The 18902-nt window shown below is 36.9% G+C and overlaps 1 protein-coding gene across 12 annotated transcripts in view; it reads right to left on the bottom strand.

The window, feature by feature from the left end:
• MYCBP2 (MYC binding protein 2) overlaps positions 1–18902 on the bottom strand; it is a 263442-nt gene that overhangs the window by 134765 nt on the left and 109775 nt on the right. For all 12 annotated transcript variants that reach the window (XM_025262731.3, XM_044927209.2, XM_044927208.2 and 9 more), the window contains 7 exons: positions 13975–14092; positions 8357–8561; positions 7574–7727; positions 3210–3382; positions 2162–2287; positions 1947–2074; positions 184–275 (listed from right to left, as the gene is read on the bottom strand). In XM_025262731.3, coding sequence (XP_025118516.3) covers positions 184–275; positions 1947–2074; positions 2162–2287; positions 3210–3382; positions 7574–7727; positions 8357–8561; positions 13975–14092 — 996 coding nt within the window. The remainder of the gene's footprint in view (positions 1–183; positions 276–1946; positions 2075–2161; positions 2288–3209; positions 3383–7573; positions 7728–8356; positions 8562–13974; positions 14093–18902) is intronic.

The raw sequence follows: 18902 nt of genomic DNA, 5'->3' as shown, positions 1-18902 counted from the left end.
GACACTATAGTTTTAATGTACTATTGTTAAAAGCAACACTTATCACCTAGTACGTAATTTAGTTTCTCAAGCACCTGATCACAGATTACTTAAAACTTCCTTTTTAAATCATGTTATTCATTTACAATAAACTTGCCATATCAAGTATGCAATGATTACAGTGAATACTGAAGAAATCTTTACCTAGCAGCACAGTCATAAGCCAAGACATCCGTCTCTGCAAGAAGGTCTCCATCAGTTTCATGATCTCCTCCATCAGGACCTAACTCAAACAGCTGGGGAAAGGATAAAAGCATATTGTGATCATATTGTGCTCACTCAATCATGTAAATCTGCTGAATAATGTGCTTATAATTTTGTGTCTCTAATATACACTGGACATTACAAAATGTAAAAGAGTACCTGCTTTAAAAAAAATCTTATTTAGTGAAATAAACAAATCTATATATCTAAATTAAGAAACTTACACAATGTCTTATGGTCTATATTAACCTCAGTTTTCCTTGCTTTATATATTCACCTACTTATATTAAATGCTCCAAAAATGTTCTTTACCAGATATAAACATCTGAAGGAGGTGAGAGAACTCTAATTTCTAAGTGAGGTTCCAAATGTAGTAGAATTTTGCCTTAACATGTAACTAGCTATGAAATCCTTGGATCCAGCTTCTTCATCCACAGAAGGGAGATGGACACACTAGCAGTGCCTACTTCATTGTAACTGTGAGAATTAAAAGAAACGATACTTGCAGAACACTTATATACCACAGCACCACCCCCCACCGCCCCCAAAAAAAGGCTAGAAAAATATTAGCTGACGAATAGCAATAACAGAAGGTAAAGCACTCAGGTTACTCAGTGGTAAAGAATCCATCCGCCAGTGCCTGCCAGTGTAGGAGATGTGGGTTCAATCCCTGGTCAGGAAACTAAGATCCCACCTGCCATGGGCTCCAGAACTAAAAAGAAGCCCTCATACCACAATGAAAGATCCTACATGCCACAATGAAGACGCCGGGAGCCACAACTAAGACCTGAAACAGCCATAAATAAATAAATAAAAATTAAAAAACAAAACAAAACAAAAAACCCTGGGATAACCCTTTTATTCTGATTTACAGATCAGGAAGATGATGAGTAACCAGCAGGAGACAAAGAAGAGCAGCCAAAGAGACCGAGGAAAACGAAGCCTCATGTTCTGGGAGCCATGTGAAGAAATTGTATCAAAGAAAAGCTCAGTCGGATTAAATTGTGTTGACGGAGGTAAGGAAGATAAAGACTGAGACTACAGTAGCATTTAACTGAGAAATTTTTTATGAAGCCTGGTTCACTGAAGTTAAGGCATAAACGACAGTTTTCTCTTTCACTTTAAGAGCAAAATCAGATAATGTGACAACAGAACATTCAAGCTATCAGTGAATTTTCAAAGACTGAGCAGATCCTTTACTCAGTATAACAGGTAGCCCTTTCTGACATGCATAGTGCAGTAAACTTATGACTCCTGATTGTTTTTTGACTCTCTACCAGATGGAATCCATCCCCTTACTCACTTCATCCCTGGTCCCCATATGTCTGTGGTGATGATGTATGTTTACACAGCATCTGGTGATATAAATACTAAAAAATTTTAAAGCCACATCAAAATGCCCCTGTATCTTGTCATTAAAATGGCTACAAGAAAGTAGGCACAGAGAAAGGTACACAGAAGATTGAGATTGACTGTTAATGCCTTTTCAACCTAAAATTATTGAAAAATCATTTTCTATTTATTTTACTCCTTTTTAATTTGACTTCTGAATTTTTCATGAGTTAATGATTTATTACCACTCTATTTGATCGTAGCAATGTTTCCTCAGGTCCTTTATTAGAGAGGCATTTTATAAATTAATAAATCAAGTTAAAATGATTATCTGCAAACACAGAGAACAACAGTGTGAATGGACTGCTTACCTTAATTTTAGCAGTATATTCTCCTCTACCTCCAAACAGACCAAGACCACCAAGTAAAATATCGGTGTCGGCACTAAAACGTATAGCTTCCACCGAGTGAGCAGAGTAGCCCCAGCCCCCTCCATGACCTAAAAAGATGTAAATGGTAATTTACATTTTAAACATCCATATAATTCATTTATAAGACAGTATTTCCTCAACATAAATGTACATACTTTCAAACCTGTTTACTACACTATAATCTTCTTTGGAATAAACCTTCATCACTGCTTGAGTTTCCTCCTCTGTGCTGGCAACACCCATTTTTAAATCCTGCATAGTTGCCAAGGTATCAAGACAACCTAAAATCAAACAAACAAAAATTCAACTGCTTGAATGAACACTTCCCCTAGTATTTGAGATGCTGGAGGTGATAAATTAAAACAGCAAACTCTAAATGTGCTCAACAAATTTATACCAAGCTTCAATATTTCATGGAAGGTACTTAAAACCAATACAAATTATCCTCTGCTTGTATAACTATCATATTTAAATATATGCTGTATGACAATGTTTCGCACAAAACTCTCTCTGAAAAGTTGCAAGAGCTTATTTAATATTTGAGTCCTTACAGTCATTTATCAAACTCTATGAATCACTTCAGATTGATTTTTTTTTCTCCTTATCAATGATTCTTTAGATGGATTCTTAAGGAACTATTTGAGGAAGACACAGTAGCCTGAGATAAATTTAATCAATGCGAGTTTGACATGTTTACAATGGTTACCAGATGTTGTAAAAATGCTATATTTCAAATTAATTAATTAGAAGTAAACATAATGTGCTGTGGAAAACTGTTATGTAAGAAGAAACAGAAGTGGTAATTATAAAATTCATATATATTTTATAGAATTTATTTTAAAATAATGCATAAAAATTAAATACTTTAATTACATATTTGAATATTTAACCTGCTTCACTAAAGTTTATGTAGTCAAAGTAAGCAAAAAACATTATTTTAAAAGATTTACCGTTAGGAAAATTATATTCAGGGCTGCTTTATATTTGGGGATATATAAATCTTTCATGGTGTTGGTGTAAGTCTAATGTACTTTTTTCTGTAGGAGAAACCTTTTAAAGTTAGAAGATTTAACTTATTTTGCACCTAGCACATTATTATTTAACAAACATGACAGAATGATACACAAATTTAAATACTCCTTAAAAAAAAAATCTTCAGGACATATTAACGAAAATTAGTTGATCATCAAACACCAACCCTACCTAGAATGTGCAAAGCTGCATGAGACCGGGTGGTGAGAGCCCTTGAGCCCGTGGGTAAGGCCAGTTCAGGACTCAGAATACTACATCGGGACTGCATGTCTGCTGCAGAAGGAAGTCGGGCATCGGCAACCACCGCATTGTAACACCACAGTTCTCTAGTGCTTGGCCGAAACCTTTCAAGGAAAAGATTACAGCACCTCAACATACAGTTTCATTTTTTAAAAACATATTAAGCAAAATTGATGACACAAAGAGAATAATACAGCCAGCTTAAACAGGACAAAATGTAGCTCATTACTTTCCATATCTGAGCTAAAAATATAAAATGATTTATGTTACCATAAAAAATTTGAACAAAACAGCAATATGTACCACATTATTGCATGAAAATAGAGCAAGAGTATATTTTAAAGTCTAATGTGTACTTAGAAATATAAAACTTTTGTACAGCAAAACTCCATAAAACAAAGTGTAAAGTCAAAAGAAAATACACAAAACAAACACGAGACTAAACAACAGTATCCATAATGGAGATGAACTCCTGCAACCCAACAAGAAATAATCCAAAACCAAAAGTGGGCAAGGGACACGGAATGCTGTTCTTCGGAATGTAGATGCTGAATCTTACTAATCAACAGTAACGCATCATAAAAACTACGAAGAACCCACAATGACATCCTGCCGCTATCTCATTCCTTTTATCTCTTCCATAACAAAAGTCTCGAAACGCAGTCTCCACTTCTTTTATTTTTTAAACTTTTTTTTGGAAAAGCTGTTTTATCAACTACTGAGTTAACGCAAAAGAACAGTAACAAAATATTTTCAAAATAAAGCATAAAGAATAAGGACATGATGTACACTAGTAAAAGGAACATTATCATTTATCTATTAAGTATCCTGTTGCCATCCTCCCTACTCAATTCCTTTCCTTCTCCTTTCAAAAGGAACAAGTATCTTGAATTTCAAAAGTTTATCATCTTCTTGCTTTTCTTTATGGCTTTCATGTTTGTATCAAATAGCATATTATTTAAGTTTTGTGTTTTGAATTGTCTATGAACACGATACATGCTTTGTGTAGTCTTTTGTGGCTTGCCTCCTTCAAACAAAGAATATTCTTACAATTTGTATTTACACAGTGCGATGTGGCTGCAAATTTACTCAATCTCACTGTTGTAAGGGTATTAGCTCATGTGACTGTATCACAACTATTTGTCCATTTTATTACTGATAGCAAAATATGAAAACCATCCAGTCTTCTACTATAAAAAAATGCTGCTATGGATAATCTTTTACACAGTTTCTAAAGCACAGGTACAAAAGTACACGGGAATTCTGGAAGAACAAATCCTCATTTTTCACAGCTGGGATGTCTACACAGAAAACACTGATCCTCTAGAAAACCTTATTCATGTTAGATACAGTTGACATTTCAGGGCAGTTTAGAAAGGATGATCTTCTCAATCAATGGCATTTGATGATTCAAACTTACTAAATATATAAGCACTTAAATCCAGCAGTCCCACTTTGGATACACAGCCAAAAGAACTGAAAGCAGGATCCTGACGAGATATCTGTATGCTCATGTTCAGAGCAGCATTATCCACGATAGCCAAGAGGTTGGAGCAACCCAAACATCCTTTGATGGGTGAAGGGATAAAGTAAATGTGGTAGAAACATACAAAGAACTACCATCCAGCTTTAAAAAAGAAAGAAAGAACTCCATCCGGTCACAGGCTACAACGTGGATGAACCTTGATGACATGACCCTAAGTGAAATAAACTCGTCACAAAATGAATCAGTGTACAATTTCACTTACATATCTGAAGAAGGCAAAGGCACAGAAACAGAGTAGAAAGGTGGTTGTCAGGAGTGGGAGGGAGGGAGAAATAGGTGTTCTTTGCATACGTTTCAGTTTTACAAAGTGAAAATGTTCCAGAGATCTACTGTTCAACAATGTGACTATATTTAACACTACTGAACTATACACTTAAAAATGATTAAGAGAGTACATTTTATGTTTTTTTTATCACAATTAAGAATTATTTTTAAGCACATACTTAAAAATAATACTTTGCAGAGAATAAATTCTATGAAAATATTAACTGCTGCTATAATTAATAGCATTAATATTATTGGGTTATTGCTTTTTAATTTAATCTATCAATCTGCTACTTGCAGTTCTTATTTATATATAAAAAAAACAAAAGACATGCATTTTGAAAGGTATCACACAATATAAACCACACTTTGTGACCCACGGAGGAAGTTAGTGGGATTTGGTATGGGGGAGAAAAAAAGACATGGAGATGGACCACATCATTCTTACTGTTTGTATATTTGCTTTGTCTTTTAAAAAACTAGCAACACAGATTCATGTGTCAGTTCTGTAAATTTTGAAATGAAAAGTAAAACTGCTACTAACATTCATCTGCTCTTTACAGGCATGACGTTTCTAATTATTCAGGAGAAGTTATTGTTAAGAATACAAAAAGACGCAGGCTCGGACAGGAAGGAAAGTCAAAGTAAGCTAATACTGAATCTGCAGCATGGGTGATGGAATAAAATGTAAGTACCCTACTGAAAAACACAAAGGACACAAACCTGCCAGAAGTCAGCATAATGAAAGGAACTCTCCAACTTCCAGCTGTTTTACTGAAACATAAGAGGAGACTGCCTTTCATGTTTTAATCTCTGTTTTGGAATAAGGGGGTAAATGATCAGAGACCTGGCCAGGCATCTGAGATCACCTGTCTCCCTGCTACCACCATATGTGGAAAAGGCAAGGTTCACCTAACCACATACCACACGTCACAGTTCTGTTAAGGCTCCAGGGAAACGACTCTAGTTATATCGTTAATATCTACTCCTACCATTATTTCTAAGTTAGAGAATGCATTTCTAATCTATCAAATGTATCCAGAAACAAATTCCATACTGCCAGCTTTCATTTTATTCTATTAATGCAAATTACTTTGTTTAAAACTAAAACATATTATAAGGATCATGGAAAATAAAACATCAATTTAAACCTAGGTCCAAACCAGAGCTCGCTCTTTGGTAACTAAGTCTCTTGTACAGACTTCTAATCAGTAAATAATTGAACACAAAAGTCATCTTTACATCATTTGCTTCTCTATCCCTGCCATTTATTTCACTGTGATCACTCTAATTCTGGCTCACAGGATCTCATGTCATCACAAGAATCACTTTAAGACTACTCACCCCTAGTCTCTTGTTAACTAATCCATCCTGTATATTGCTGCTAGGGAATCTAAAAGCACTACTCAATTCAATTCTGGCCTCCAAGCTGCCTCACAAACTGCCCAAATGAGATAGTAAGCTTGTCAGCAACCTGGGAGCACTGTAACTCCTTCACTTGGAATCATGACTCACAACTGATAGAAAACACGGCCTTTTAAGACCTGGCTGGCTGGTAGAAAGGAAACTCGGAATGGGCAGAAGAAAGAAGACAGAGAAAGTCTTCTCCTGCCAACTAAGGCTGGCCGAATAAACAACTCAAGGGAGAAGAAAAAGTCAGTCCTGTGATGTGCCACTCTGGTAAAGGCATGACTCCCTTATTAGTCATCAAAGCTAGAAATCTGGGATAACTCCTTCCTTGACTAATGTATATAAAGCACCATAGTAAATTTTAAACAAATGCAATATAATTTATTGGATTGCTTGTGTACCTGTATCCATCTGTACATTTTTAAAATTCCCAGAGTTTGATAAACCGGTATATTTCTCTACCAATATGGGAATTTTGTTACGTACATTCCTAAAGGGCAAGGTTCATTGGTTTTATTTATTCTGTACTGTCTTTGGCATAATTTCATCTACATAGTTGGCAATAATTAGATATTTACAGAACTAAGAAATAGAGTGAATTCTGTATAATACAGATAAGACTGCTGACAGACTAAAAATAATGAACAAGAGAACTTTTGAACATGAAACTGTTCATGATAATGACAGTGACAAAGTCTTCCATAGCACCTTACTACGTGCCTCTGTCCTAAGTTCTTCAATTCTCATGATAGCCTATGAGGTCCCATTATTATCCCCATTTTATAAATGAGAAAAGTAAGGTACACATAGTCAAACTAACCTCTCCACAGTGACAAAGAAAGCAAAGTGTGCAAGTGGGATAAACCTAGGCAGTCTGGCTCAGAGTGCACGCTTTTAACTGCTGCACTATACTGGAGAGGTCCCGGAGAGGCGCTGTCATAGTAGTGTAGCTAACAGTTGAACTAGAGAGTTCTCATCGATGAAAAGTCTGCCTGTACATGGCTTTCATATTCCACGGAAGTATAAGTTGATCAAAACATACTTACTACTCTGTTTTAAAAATGGAGAAGCTTACCTCCAAATGACATCATACACAGGATCAAGACACACACCAAATCCTTGCAGGTCCTCTTGTTCAGAGTCATTAAAAGTTTTACAGCTCCCATCCACTTTATTTATCAGAAGACACTTAAATGGAGGAGGCTCTGATATAGAAGCAGGTACCAAGCCTTGGGGGAAAAAAATTACATATTTTAAAGATGCACTACCTTTTCATATTCCCCCAACTTATAAGCATTTCCTGTAAGGTAAGTATTATTACTATCTCCATTTAATAGATGAAGAAACTGAACTAAGACTTAAGGGTTAGGTAACTAAAAACCTTTAAATAGCAGAATGTGGACTAAAACCTCAGGCTGTCTAAATCCACAACACAAGCTCTTAATTTCCATACTAGACCACCCTATTATATAATTATTCATGATATCATAGACACAAGTATAAATTGACACCTTGGTCTCAATGAAACTTTAAAGTCTGATTTATGTAATCTTCCATAGCGAAATTCTATCATTTATTTATCAAGAACCAATACAGAAAACTTCCTCTAATACAGGTTTTATACCATACAATTAGGCTCATATTCCCAACACTCTCTAGTTTATAAACTAGTCTGCTAATAATTCCATTCTTTCAGTGCATACATACATATAAACACAGACACTTAAAAGCTTCTTTTAAACTTCTTCAAACAGAAAGAAAACAAAAAGCTACAGGACAACATGTCATAATAGGGAAAGATGAACCATTTGCTTTCAGGGATCTTTCAAAGGGAGATTTGTTTTGGGGGAGGTATTACCTATAATGTGTTTACTGGCAAAAATTTCTGATGTAGCAAGCACATGAGAATTAATAAGTGCTTCATCAATTCGTAGGAAAGTCTGGTCCCCACTTGCGCCTATCCAGGTAGCTTTTCTTCCATATTTTGATCCAATGTTAGGCATGGGAGCTGGTTTTGCATTCCAATATGGCACATCCAAAATTGGTCTGCCCAGTTGTCCTTTCTAAAAGATTAAATAAATCACATTAACAACATGACTAAATAAATAATTTATAATTTTCCATAAAGTTAAAGAAACATTAGACAAAAATAGCTCTATGAGACATTATTCTTCATCAATTGCTGGCTGTTTCTTTCTTTAAATAAATGAAATTCACATGAAATTTGGACCAAACTTGGATAAAGAAGTAATTTCTATTATTCTTAGGCATTCTCCCCTTAATATTAGTAAACCACAAAAAATATATTAAAAAATTAATAATAAAGTTGAAATATTTTTCCATGTAAGGAATCTCCCTGAAATACTGTACTGTCTTTAACATCTAAGTGAAAAGTATAATAAATATACAATGTATTTAAGAAGTAGTAATACAAATCATTCATTTAAAAAGCCACTTTGATATTTTAAGTTGACAGTCCAACAAAACGTTAGTATTGAACTCAAGAGAAAACATTTTTAGGTAAAAGATCAAAAATAATGAATACTGCAACTGTGAATACAATTAGGAAATTACATCTTTCCACACATGATCATGTGTTAGTAAGTTACTTCATTCGTGTTTCAAGATAAAGAGAAGAATCATTATGCTGTCTTAAGTAACTGTTGACTCACTTTAAAAGTATGGCTGTCCATAGGTTAGGGAAGAGTAACAGGAAGTTTCTCAATACTAAGCTGGTAGCTGTAAATGAACGCGAATGTTGGACTGGTAAATATTCATCTACCCCCCAACTCAGAAGCTCTCTCTGACACTCTCTCTCTGTTAGCATTACCCTTTCCAGTGCCCCCTGGGTGGCAGACAGTGCTGCACCATAGCAGCCAGGGATCACTACAAGTAATGTGAATGAGAAACCACAGCAAACCCCTCCCCCCCCACCCCTGCCCAAGACCCAGGGAGCCTGGAGCACTGCAAATGCTGTGGCTGAATTCTCTCCCAACTACGAGGTTTCTAAAGAGTCCTACCATGCCTTCAATACCACACCAAGAAAACAGAGCCACAAACTGCAAAAGCAATAGAGCTTCAATCTCTGGGCAGAATGAACAGAGGCTCATGATCAGAGAGGCAGCACATGATCAGAGAAGAAGCCAAGAAATTTCAATGTTTATGCTCAGCTTCTTTCAAAGTCTATCCTTATTTTTTGACAAAACAGCAGCATAAGAAACGTGTCCATCATATTGAGATATTTATTATACTTCTGGAGGAAAAGAAATTATATTTTTCATTGACTCCTGACATAAATATCTATTCCCCTACTGTCAACCAACTAATTCGAAGAAAAGCAGTCTAAAAATATGGCAGGTGCCTGGACAGCCCCATGGGATTCAAAACATGGTTATAGATAAGCCATATTTAAACACACAGAGGTTCACGCCTAGGGCTTCTGGGGCTAGGGGACAATAATGACTGTCTGATTCTAAGTATTACTATTCACATTCCTTCCAAAACAACATAAAACCAACACGGAGCAAAGAAAACCACACGTGATTCAAGCCTTCAGCAGTATTAGGAAATAGTGGATCTCACAACTTTTAAGTTACCTGAAACCAGAGGAAAAAACCAAAGTTTTCTTCACCCACCTGCCTCTACAAGCCCTGGGGGGCCAGGGCTGAAGAGGAGGTGCTGGGGCAGGTGACGGGGCGGTGGCCGGGGGGGGCTGCTGAGCGGGGAGTGCAAGGCACAAAAGGCTTCAGAAGGAGAACAGAAGAGAAGAGCTGACAAAATAATTCCCTCAAGGGGAAAACCCAAACCTTGATGTGAAAATGCTACATATGGCAAGAACTTGAGGGTTCTGAGCACCAGCCACAGGAAAAAGCCTTCAAAGCAGGGCCATTTCTCACCCATCAGGCTGACACAAATGAAAAGGTATGACAGACAACACATTCTGCTGGCAAGGCCGTGGAGAAAGAGGCACTCTCACAGACTGCTGGTAAGAACGCAAAATAGAGGGGAAACTATCTCACAAAACTACCCAGGTGTTAGCCTTCAACCCAACAATCTTACTTCAAAAAATTTATCTCAGAGATACACCTCTAACAATATTCATTGCTGTTGTTGCAAAATATTAGAAAGTACTTAACTGTCTAAGTATAAGAAATTGATTAAATAAACTACTATGTGTATATATATATACACACACACACACAATATACTATGCAGATGTAAAATATGAATTATGAAGATCTCTATGAACTGAGAAGGAATGACTTCTAGAAGATACAGTAAAGTGAAAAGACAATGTACAGAAGAGTATATATAAAATGCTACACTTTGAAAAATAAAAATGGAGAAATAATTACATATATATGTGTATATACATATACACACATACTATATTTTTATCTATGTCAATGCAGATACAGATAGTGTGTATGCTTATTGATTAATCTTTAAAATAATAAACACAGGAAGGAGAAACTGGAAAACAATGATCTTCATAACCAACAAGCATGGTGTGAAGGGGAGTAAGGTACCAGAGATGAGGGAGGGAATACACTAGGGTGAGAACACCATTTTTTCACAACTTATCTTGTGGAAACATGTTAAGTTCTACACATTCAAAAACTAAAACTACATCCAAGGATGTGTGAGGAGGGATCCTTAAACTTAAAAGCAAACTGAAATGGTGCACTGGATCACAGACCACTCTCCATGGAAGTCTGAGAGCTCCAAGTTGGGAGGACACGCTAGAGGTCAGCAATTAAACCAATGACCTCTAGAAAGGCTGGGAAGACAGTTACAAGAGGGAGAAGAGGAGTCTGACTCAGCAACTCCTTTCATCCATCTCTTTTCTGCCATACCTTGGGCATTCCTGGGGAGCCTCACTCATCGTTCAAGGCTAAGTTATCTCCATGCCTAAAGGTCACCCTCTTCTCCCCCTCCCTGAGATCAGATCTTACTCACTCTAAGGAGATGAACCCCGTCCCAGGATAGGGTGAGACAAAAGGGACCAGGTAAAAGGTCCTGTTTTCAGGAACAAGGAAAGGAAGGTGATCCTTGACTGTCGTCACTTTTCATAAAGAATCTACTAGCTCTACCTACTTTCATCCACATTAAATAAAGTTGAGAGAAATAGAAAAGGAAAACAAACGAACCCAACTCTATTCCAGAAGAATAAAACAACCCCACTGAAAGGGTATGGGGAGAAAGAACCAAGTAACTTATGAACACAGTAACTTAAGAACACAGTACCTCAGGAACACAGTATTTGACTGTATACCTTCAGTCCTGGGGTAGGACAAGGTGGGGCGGGGTAGAGGGGTGGGGTAGGAGCAAGAGTGACAAATCCTGAACTCTTTTTAGTGAGTTTGTTTTTATAGTAGTGTGGGAAAAGCAAATACAAAACTATTTTAGACATATTTTAGGACTAAGTAAATGAGAAATAAATACACTGATATTGTTGGGAGCCAGGAAGAAGGGACATAAATATGAAATGGGGCAAGGTAAGAAAGAATCGTAGGAGAATGGGCCGGAGGAACCAGTGTGGACTTCTGATTTCTAGAACACACACATGTATGTATGTCTGTATGCACATACATGAGCACTGGCGATGCAGTGAACACACCTAGTGCTCAGCTGCTGTCCGGTAGTGCTCCCCGCTAAAAGCAACCTCGGTTTTCAGAGCAATAGCTGATTCTAGGACTCAAACAGATAAGCCTGGAACAACTTGTTACGCCAGGAAGTAAGGTAGTACTAAAAAAAAGTAAATAAATAAAAGAGGCATGTTATCAGAACACGGAAGCTGGCGTGAAGGATCTCCCACTGGTGAAATCTGAGCCAATCTAAACGTTCAAATGATAAATTGAGTACAGTAATGAATAAAAAAGAAATACGCATGTCGATACTAATAATAAGATGACAAACAAATATTAAATGGACTTCTGCTTACACTAAAACCCAAAGGGCTGACAGGTGAATGTGAGGAGGTGCTGTGGTTGGAGAAATCATCATTTTTGCAACCACTATAGTAAAAACTGGTTCAGGCAAGAACAATCAACAGATGCTAAATCTAGAGGGAAATTTGGAAGCAGGTATCTTAAAACTTAACAGTGTCAATTCAAAGATTGCTTATTAGTTTTAAGGGAAAAAATTCTAACTATGCAGTAGTGATATCAAACAAAATCCTGTAGGTGATCAAAATTTCCATCACCAATGAGGGGCAGGCGGGCCTTCTGTGCCCCCAGATGGCTGTGATGCCCTGAGAAGGACTCAGCACCACTCACATGCTGTTTTGGTCTGGAATGCACCACCTGCATCTAAGCATGAGGAAATACTAGACAAACAAAAATGAGGAACGTCTTCCTGGGGGAAAAAAAAAAAAAGTACCACATTCTTCAAAAATGTCAATGTCATAATAAACACAGAAAAGGTGTGAAAATGTTAACAGACTAAAGGAGGCTAAAGAGTCATAAGAAATAAATACAAAGCCTGATCCTAGATTGGAGGGGGGAAAAAAGTGTCAAAAAGGAATTACCAGATCAACTGACGAAACACAAAACTATTTAAGAGTAAAGGATCATGATGCATACAAGTTATTCTTAAAGGACTCAAGGGAAAAAAAAAGTTTTACACACACACACATACAGAGTGTGCGAGAGAGAATGAGAGCATGAGTATACAAACAGTAAAGCAAACAGATCAAAATGCTACCAACAGGTGAAGTTGATTCAAGAGTACACGGGCATTTTATGCATTACTCTTATTTTTGACAATCTTTCTATAAGCTTAAAATCACTTCCAAATAATAGATTTTTAAAGTTCAGATTTACATTTAAAAAAAAAAAATCAAGAGTTGCAAACTGCATTCCAGAGACTTAGGTTATAGAGTTCTGAATAGTTACCAATATCACAGATGGTATACGTTTTTTAGCACAGTATTATTAAGCTTTTCCTTGATTTCTCCTATGCCCAAACTATACAAAATTCTCAGATTATTTTCTAGTTTTGAAAAAAGAGAAAGAGCAAAACAAACAGGCCAGACAGAAGTTGAGAGGAAGAGGAAAAAGTAAACTATAATTCTAAAAAAATCTAACAAGAAAACTGGGCCTTTAAAAAGTTCTAAAATAGAAATAATTCCACAAGTTAAGAAAAAAAATGATTCTTTACAAGCTAGTTGGGAAAGAAGGTTTCAATGACAGAAATAAGCTCTAATGAATGCTTAATAGACTCTGATTTGGAATAAAACATGTCCAAATCTAACATAGCTGTTAAATTTAATAAATTCTAATGCTACACTGGAGAAGAAACTAATTTCAAAGCAAAGTTCTTTCCAGTTTTGTGTACGTTGGATATGGAGACAGGAAATATGCACGTGCAATAATCATACAAGAATTTCACCGAAACCAGAAAGAACAGCTAATGTAGACAAATTGTAAGGCAATGGTACAATGCAACATTATCAATGCTTAAAAAGTTCCTTACAGAAAAGCTTCCGAATGTGAAGACCTGTCCATCCATTAAAAGCGCTGCCGTGTGGTTACTGCCTGCGGTAACTTGTGTGCTAGGGCCTGGCAATGCTTGAACAAGAGTGGGACATCCCCTAGGTTAAAAAAAAAAAAAACATTTAGTCAATTTCTCTCAAGACTCAACTGAAATAAAGATCAATAAACAACGCAATAAAAAAACAGAAGAGATAAAAGGCACTAATAAGAATATTCATCACACACTTACTTCGGTACTATATTACGCCTATCTCCAGTCTTCATATTAGGTATACAAAGACGAGAAAGACACAATCACTGACATGATGGAGATTCATAAAAAGATTTCCTGAATTTACTACTACTCTAACTATGGACAAAGAATTATTATTTTTTCTGAAAGACTATACCTACGTTTGTTTTAAAAGAAAAAAAAAGTTAACTTATAAAGTGAATGGTAAGTCAGAGAGCTCTACAAATATTTGTTAAATAAAATAAAAATCATGCGCTGATTTACCCGGAATACAATCCAAGGACCACACAAAACAGTTTTATGTCTTCCTTTTTACCCTTTTCCCACTGAATCGTCAATTAACTTGTCATCTTCTTTTGTACCTTTTTCCACTGCACTTTAAGTTTAGATTTTAGCATACAGAGTATCTCGTGAGTCAGAACACCATATCATGAGCGGCCCCACAGCAGCGGCTGCAGGCTCAGACCCTAAAGCAGACTGCCTGGGTGTGGGTCCCAGCTCCACCACGCAGCAGCAACATACCATGACTCTCAACAAGTTACTCATCCTTTTTGAATTTCAGTTTTCTCTTCTTTTACATGGAGATAAAACTAAACTGTGTTTACCCCATAGGGTTCCTATGTACAAAAAATAAGCTCATATATGCCAAGTGCTTGGCTCAGTGATTGGTACACAGTTAGTAATTAATAAATGGTAACTATTATGACAGATGGCATCCTTGGGTCTGTCATATCTGTTCTTGTAATCACCCTTATATCACCTTATTTATCCTTTATTAACCACTTTCAATAATCATTATGTATAAGAATAATCATCACTGTAGAAAAAGTCCACACATAATAGGAGAGCTCTGTTTTTGAGATGCTGTAACACTTAAAAATTTTTTTACTTACATATAATATATTTTTAAATGGTTATTCAGGCTGCAATGAAAAATGAATTGGGAAGAGGCAAGACTAGCAGCTGGAAACCTAGTTAAAATGTTGCGATAATCTGGATGAGTTATAGTGAAGACCTGAACTAGGACGAGTGTGAATCAAAAGGAATGTTTCGACAGCTCTGTACGGAACAGAACTGACTAGACTCTGGAAATGGCTGATGGAGGTCGGGGGTTGGTGGTGCAAAGAAGATTTTCTGCTTAAGTAACAGGTAGATGGTAGCAACATTCACTTAAGACAGAGAATAAGATCTAGGAAGACAAGGAGAGAAAAGAGATAGTTTTCACTGCAAGTTTCTTCTATAATTTAGGTAGGAACAAAGGAAGAAGAGCTCACAGAAATCTAGGACATAACAAAGAATGAACTCTGGGAAAATGTGCTATGGAGAGAGTCATTTCAAGAAAAGAGAAATACTGTACACGCTGAATACCTCAGAGCCAGAGACAAATGACCACTCAATTTTGCAAGAAGGAAGTCTTTGGTAGAGGCAGGCGAGATCCTATGCAGCAAAGGAGGCACTCACAGAGGGGTCAGAGACTACACAAAATCCCTTCAAAATCTCAGCAGGAAAGGCAACCAACAGCTAGAGGGAAAAAGAGCTGAAGGGGAAGCTCTGTCCTTTTTAAGAACTTGCATAAACTGAAAGAGAGAGTAAAGACAGGGGATATGGTTCAGAGAGGAGACAAGAAACAGAATCAGATCCCCGTGGAAAAGGCAGAAAGGCCTCAGGGTGGGGACATGAGCAGGCCCCCTTTCAGTGTAATGTGAAGAAGGAGCGAAGGGGAAGTATGGACGCAGGCAGGTGTGTAGAGTCGCTGGGCTGAAGAACTCCCCATCTAATGTTTTTATTTTTGCTGTGACAGGAATAGAGGTCAAGGGCTAAGAGCAAGAAGAAATGAGTGAGAAGATTTGAAGATTATGCAAAGGGTATCATGGTGAATGGAAGAAAGAGAAACCTAGACCAGAAGTTTTTAACCCAGATCCAAATGACTTACAGGAATTCTAAGAGTGGGCTTCAAGAGATTTGTGAAACTTTTAATTTTAGAAGCCAACTTTTAAGTGTATATCCTTATGTCTGTTTTTCTGAAGAGAAAGCCCATATCCTTCATCACATTCTCAAAAGGGCTTCAATCAAATAGCTCAAAACTAGAAAACAGGGGGATCACTGCCTACTGCAGCAGGACTGACTGAATCTATAAATCATAACAATCTGTGTAAGTACAGTGATTTCCTTTTCTTCCAGAAGTCCAAGAAATACAAGTAGACTGATTCATGCTTGAAATTTTGTCACACCTTAGCATCAAGATCAAGAGAGTGAGAAAACTGAGGATACTGGTAAGGGTAAGGGTGAAGAAGATAAATGACAATCTCAGACTTCGGCTGTTAAGTGATACTAGAGACTAAAAAAAAAGTAGAGGGCTGCAGAGAATGAAGTACTGATACAGTCAAACACCAAGTAAAGCAACGCTAAGTAACAGAAGAAAAATTTGTCATCAGATTATGTGTTGTTTAAACGTAAACGTTGTTTAAACATTTAAAAATGAAATATTCAGAGTTAGAGCTATCCATTTGTGGGTCCTGGGAATGACCGCCATGAATATGGAAGTAAGGTTCACTAGATCTAACTAAGGTGTCAAGGTGACTGTATTGTACAGGACCATTCAGGAGTATGGTAAGACTCAGATTGGGAAAACACTGTGAAAACTACATTTTCAAAGAATGGAAGGCGGGGACTAACAGCAAGATGTGTAGTAACAAAAGCGGAGGAAAGCAGAATGGCTCTACCTCCAAGGAGAAGTCGTTTCTACCTGAGGACACAATAGTATGGCTAGACTGAGTGGTTCTCAAATCTGAGGTACCATGAGCTTTCACAAATCAAGTACCATGCCAAAGGATTGTGTGGTGAACTACAGGGCTACCCTGGTGGCTGTCAGTAAAGAATCTGCCCTTAATGCAGGAGACCACCTACAGTGCAGGAGACTTGGGTTCTATCCCTGGGTTGGGAAGATCCTCTGGAGAAGGAAATGGCAACCCACTCCGGAATTCCTGCCTGGGAAATCTCACGGACAGAGGAGGCTGGCAGGCAACAGTACACGAGGCTGCTAGAGTCGGACATGACTGAGCAACTAAACCACCACCAAAGCCCTCACAGAAATGTCCGGTTTGATTCAAACAAAGAATTATTGGGAAAGTTCCTGTAACTGTTGATCTGTTTGCAGTTTATGTGGCATTTTCATATAAAATATATCACTGATTATCAAAATAATTCTATGTATACATCTGATGTGCTTTAAAAAGGATTTTCCCAAAGTTGGTGGCATTTCTTCTAACAAACTCTTTCATGATACTAGAGTCCATTTATTAAATTATTTGGTAAACAGAGGAAGAACTGGAAACAAAAATTACATCTGTATGTGTATGCATACCAGGCATTTTGCAGACACTATATTAATTCTTTAACAATCCTACAGGATTATTTAAACTAAGGCTTAGTAAATTACAGTTACCTAGTTGGTAAGAAATTAAACAAAGACCTAAACCTCGTCTAAATGGTTCCAGACACCATGATGTGTAGCATACTAACACAGAAGGAGGATTTATTAAAGCAAGGAAAAGATGAAACTCAAAAACATTAGAAGTATCAAGATTCTACTGGAAAAAAAAAAAAAAAGGAGAATAAAGGCATCTAAATTATACAGTCTCTTTCCCAACATCCAGGTTTAAGTTTACAGAAAATTGTAAAAGAATTTGTAATTCAGAGATTTAGAAGTATACTGAAGACTATAAAAAAAAAAAACAAAGAAGAGGGCTGAGTGAATCCTCAGAAGCTTTTCGACAATCCCTTTTGAAACCAGCAACAGTAACAGCCAACATTTATTGAGCATTTACTATGAGCTAGGCGTGCTAAGAAAACAACACTATTATCTCCCTGAATTCTCACAACAACCTTCTGAGAGAAATATTTATTCCCATTTAAGAGGAAGAAACAGAGCCACAAAACAGTTAACTAATTTGGCCAAGGTCACACTGGCACCAAGTGACAAAATCAGGCTCGGTGATTCTGGCAGGAGAACACATGAAATAAAGAGAACACCAATAACGTGTTTCTACCTTCAGCACATGCACACTACAATATTTATCTTACATTCATCACACATTACTAATGTGTGCCATACAATAAATTTCAGTTAAAAACACTTGATTACAAGAAACTTAAAAAAAAAATATCTTCCAACTCTATTTCAACAAAATATTTATAAATGTTTTGCTTTGTGGTAAGTTAGTTAATAGGTATGCTATTGAGGCATTGTTCCCTCCATACACACGGCCAACTCCTTTTGGAATCTGTAACAGTTCCTGACTCCTGCCTTCCAAACCCCACACAGATCCAGACAAACAGAGTAACTAGAGTGTTTACAGCACAAATGGTTTTGACTGGTTTTCGTTTAATCCACCAGGTACAACTTTTAGGTCATATTTCATTGCATGCCCCAGCTTGACACTACCCACAGCGCATGGAATCAGCCTTCCAGTGACAACTCAATCAACAGAACCAGGAGTGAAAATTTACATGTTGGGAAAGAACAACTTTGGGCAGTTAAGACAAATCCCACCAGAGTTTAATCTCCTTAAAAAAACCTAATTATTTAAACTTCAACATTAAAAGCTATCCTAGTTCATGAAGATATAGTCAAACTATTAAAAATACTTAGCATATTGCTAAGATACTGTCGCCTG

This window comes from Bubalus bubalis, chromosome 13, assembly GCF_019923935.1.
Source record: "Bubalus bubalis isolate 160015118507 breed Murrah chromosome 13, NDDB_SH_1, whole genome shotgun sequence".
Lineage (NCBI taxonomy): Eukaryota > Metazoa > Chordata > Mammalia > Artiodactyla > Bovidae > Bubalus > Bubalus bubalis.
This window is presented reverse-complemented; position numbering and strand designations above follow the sequence as displayed.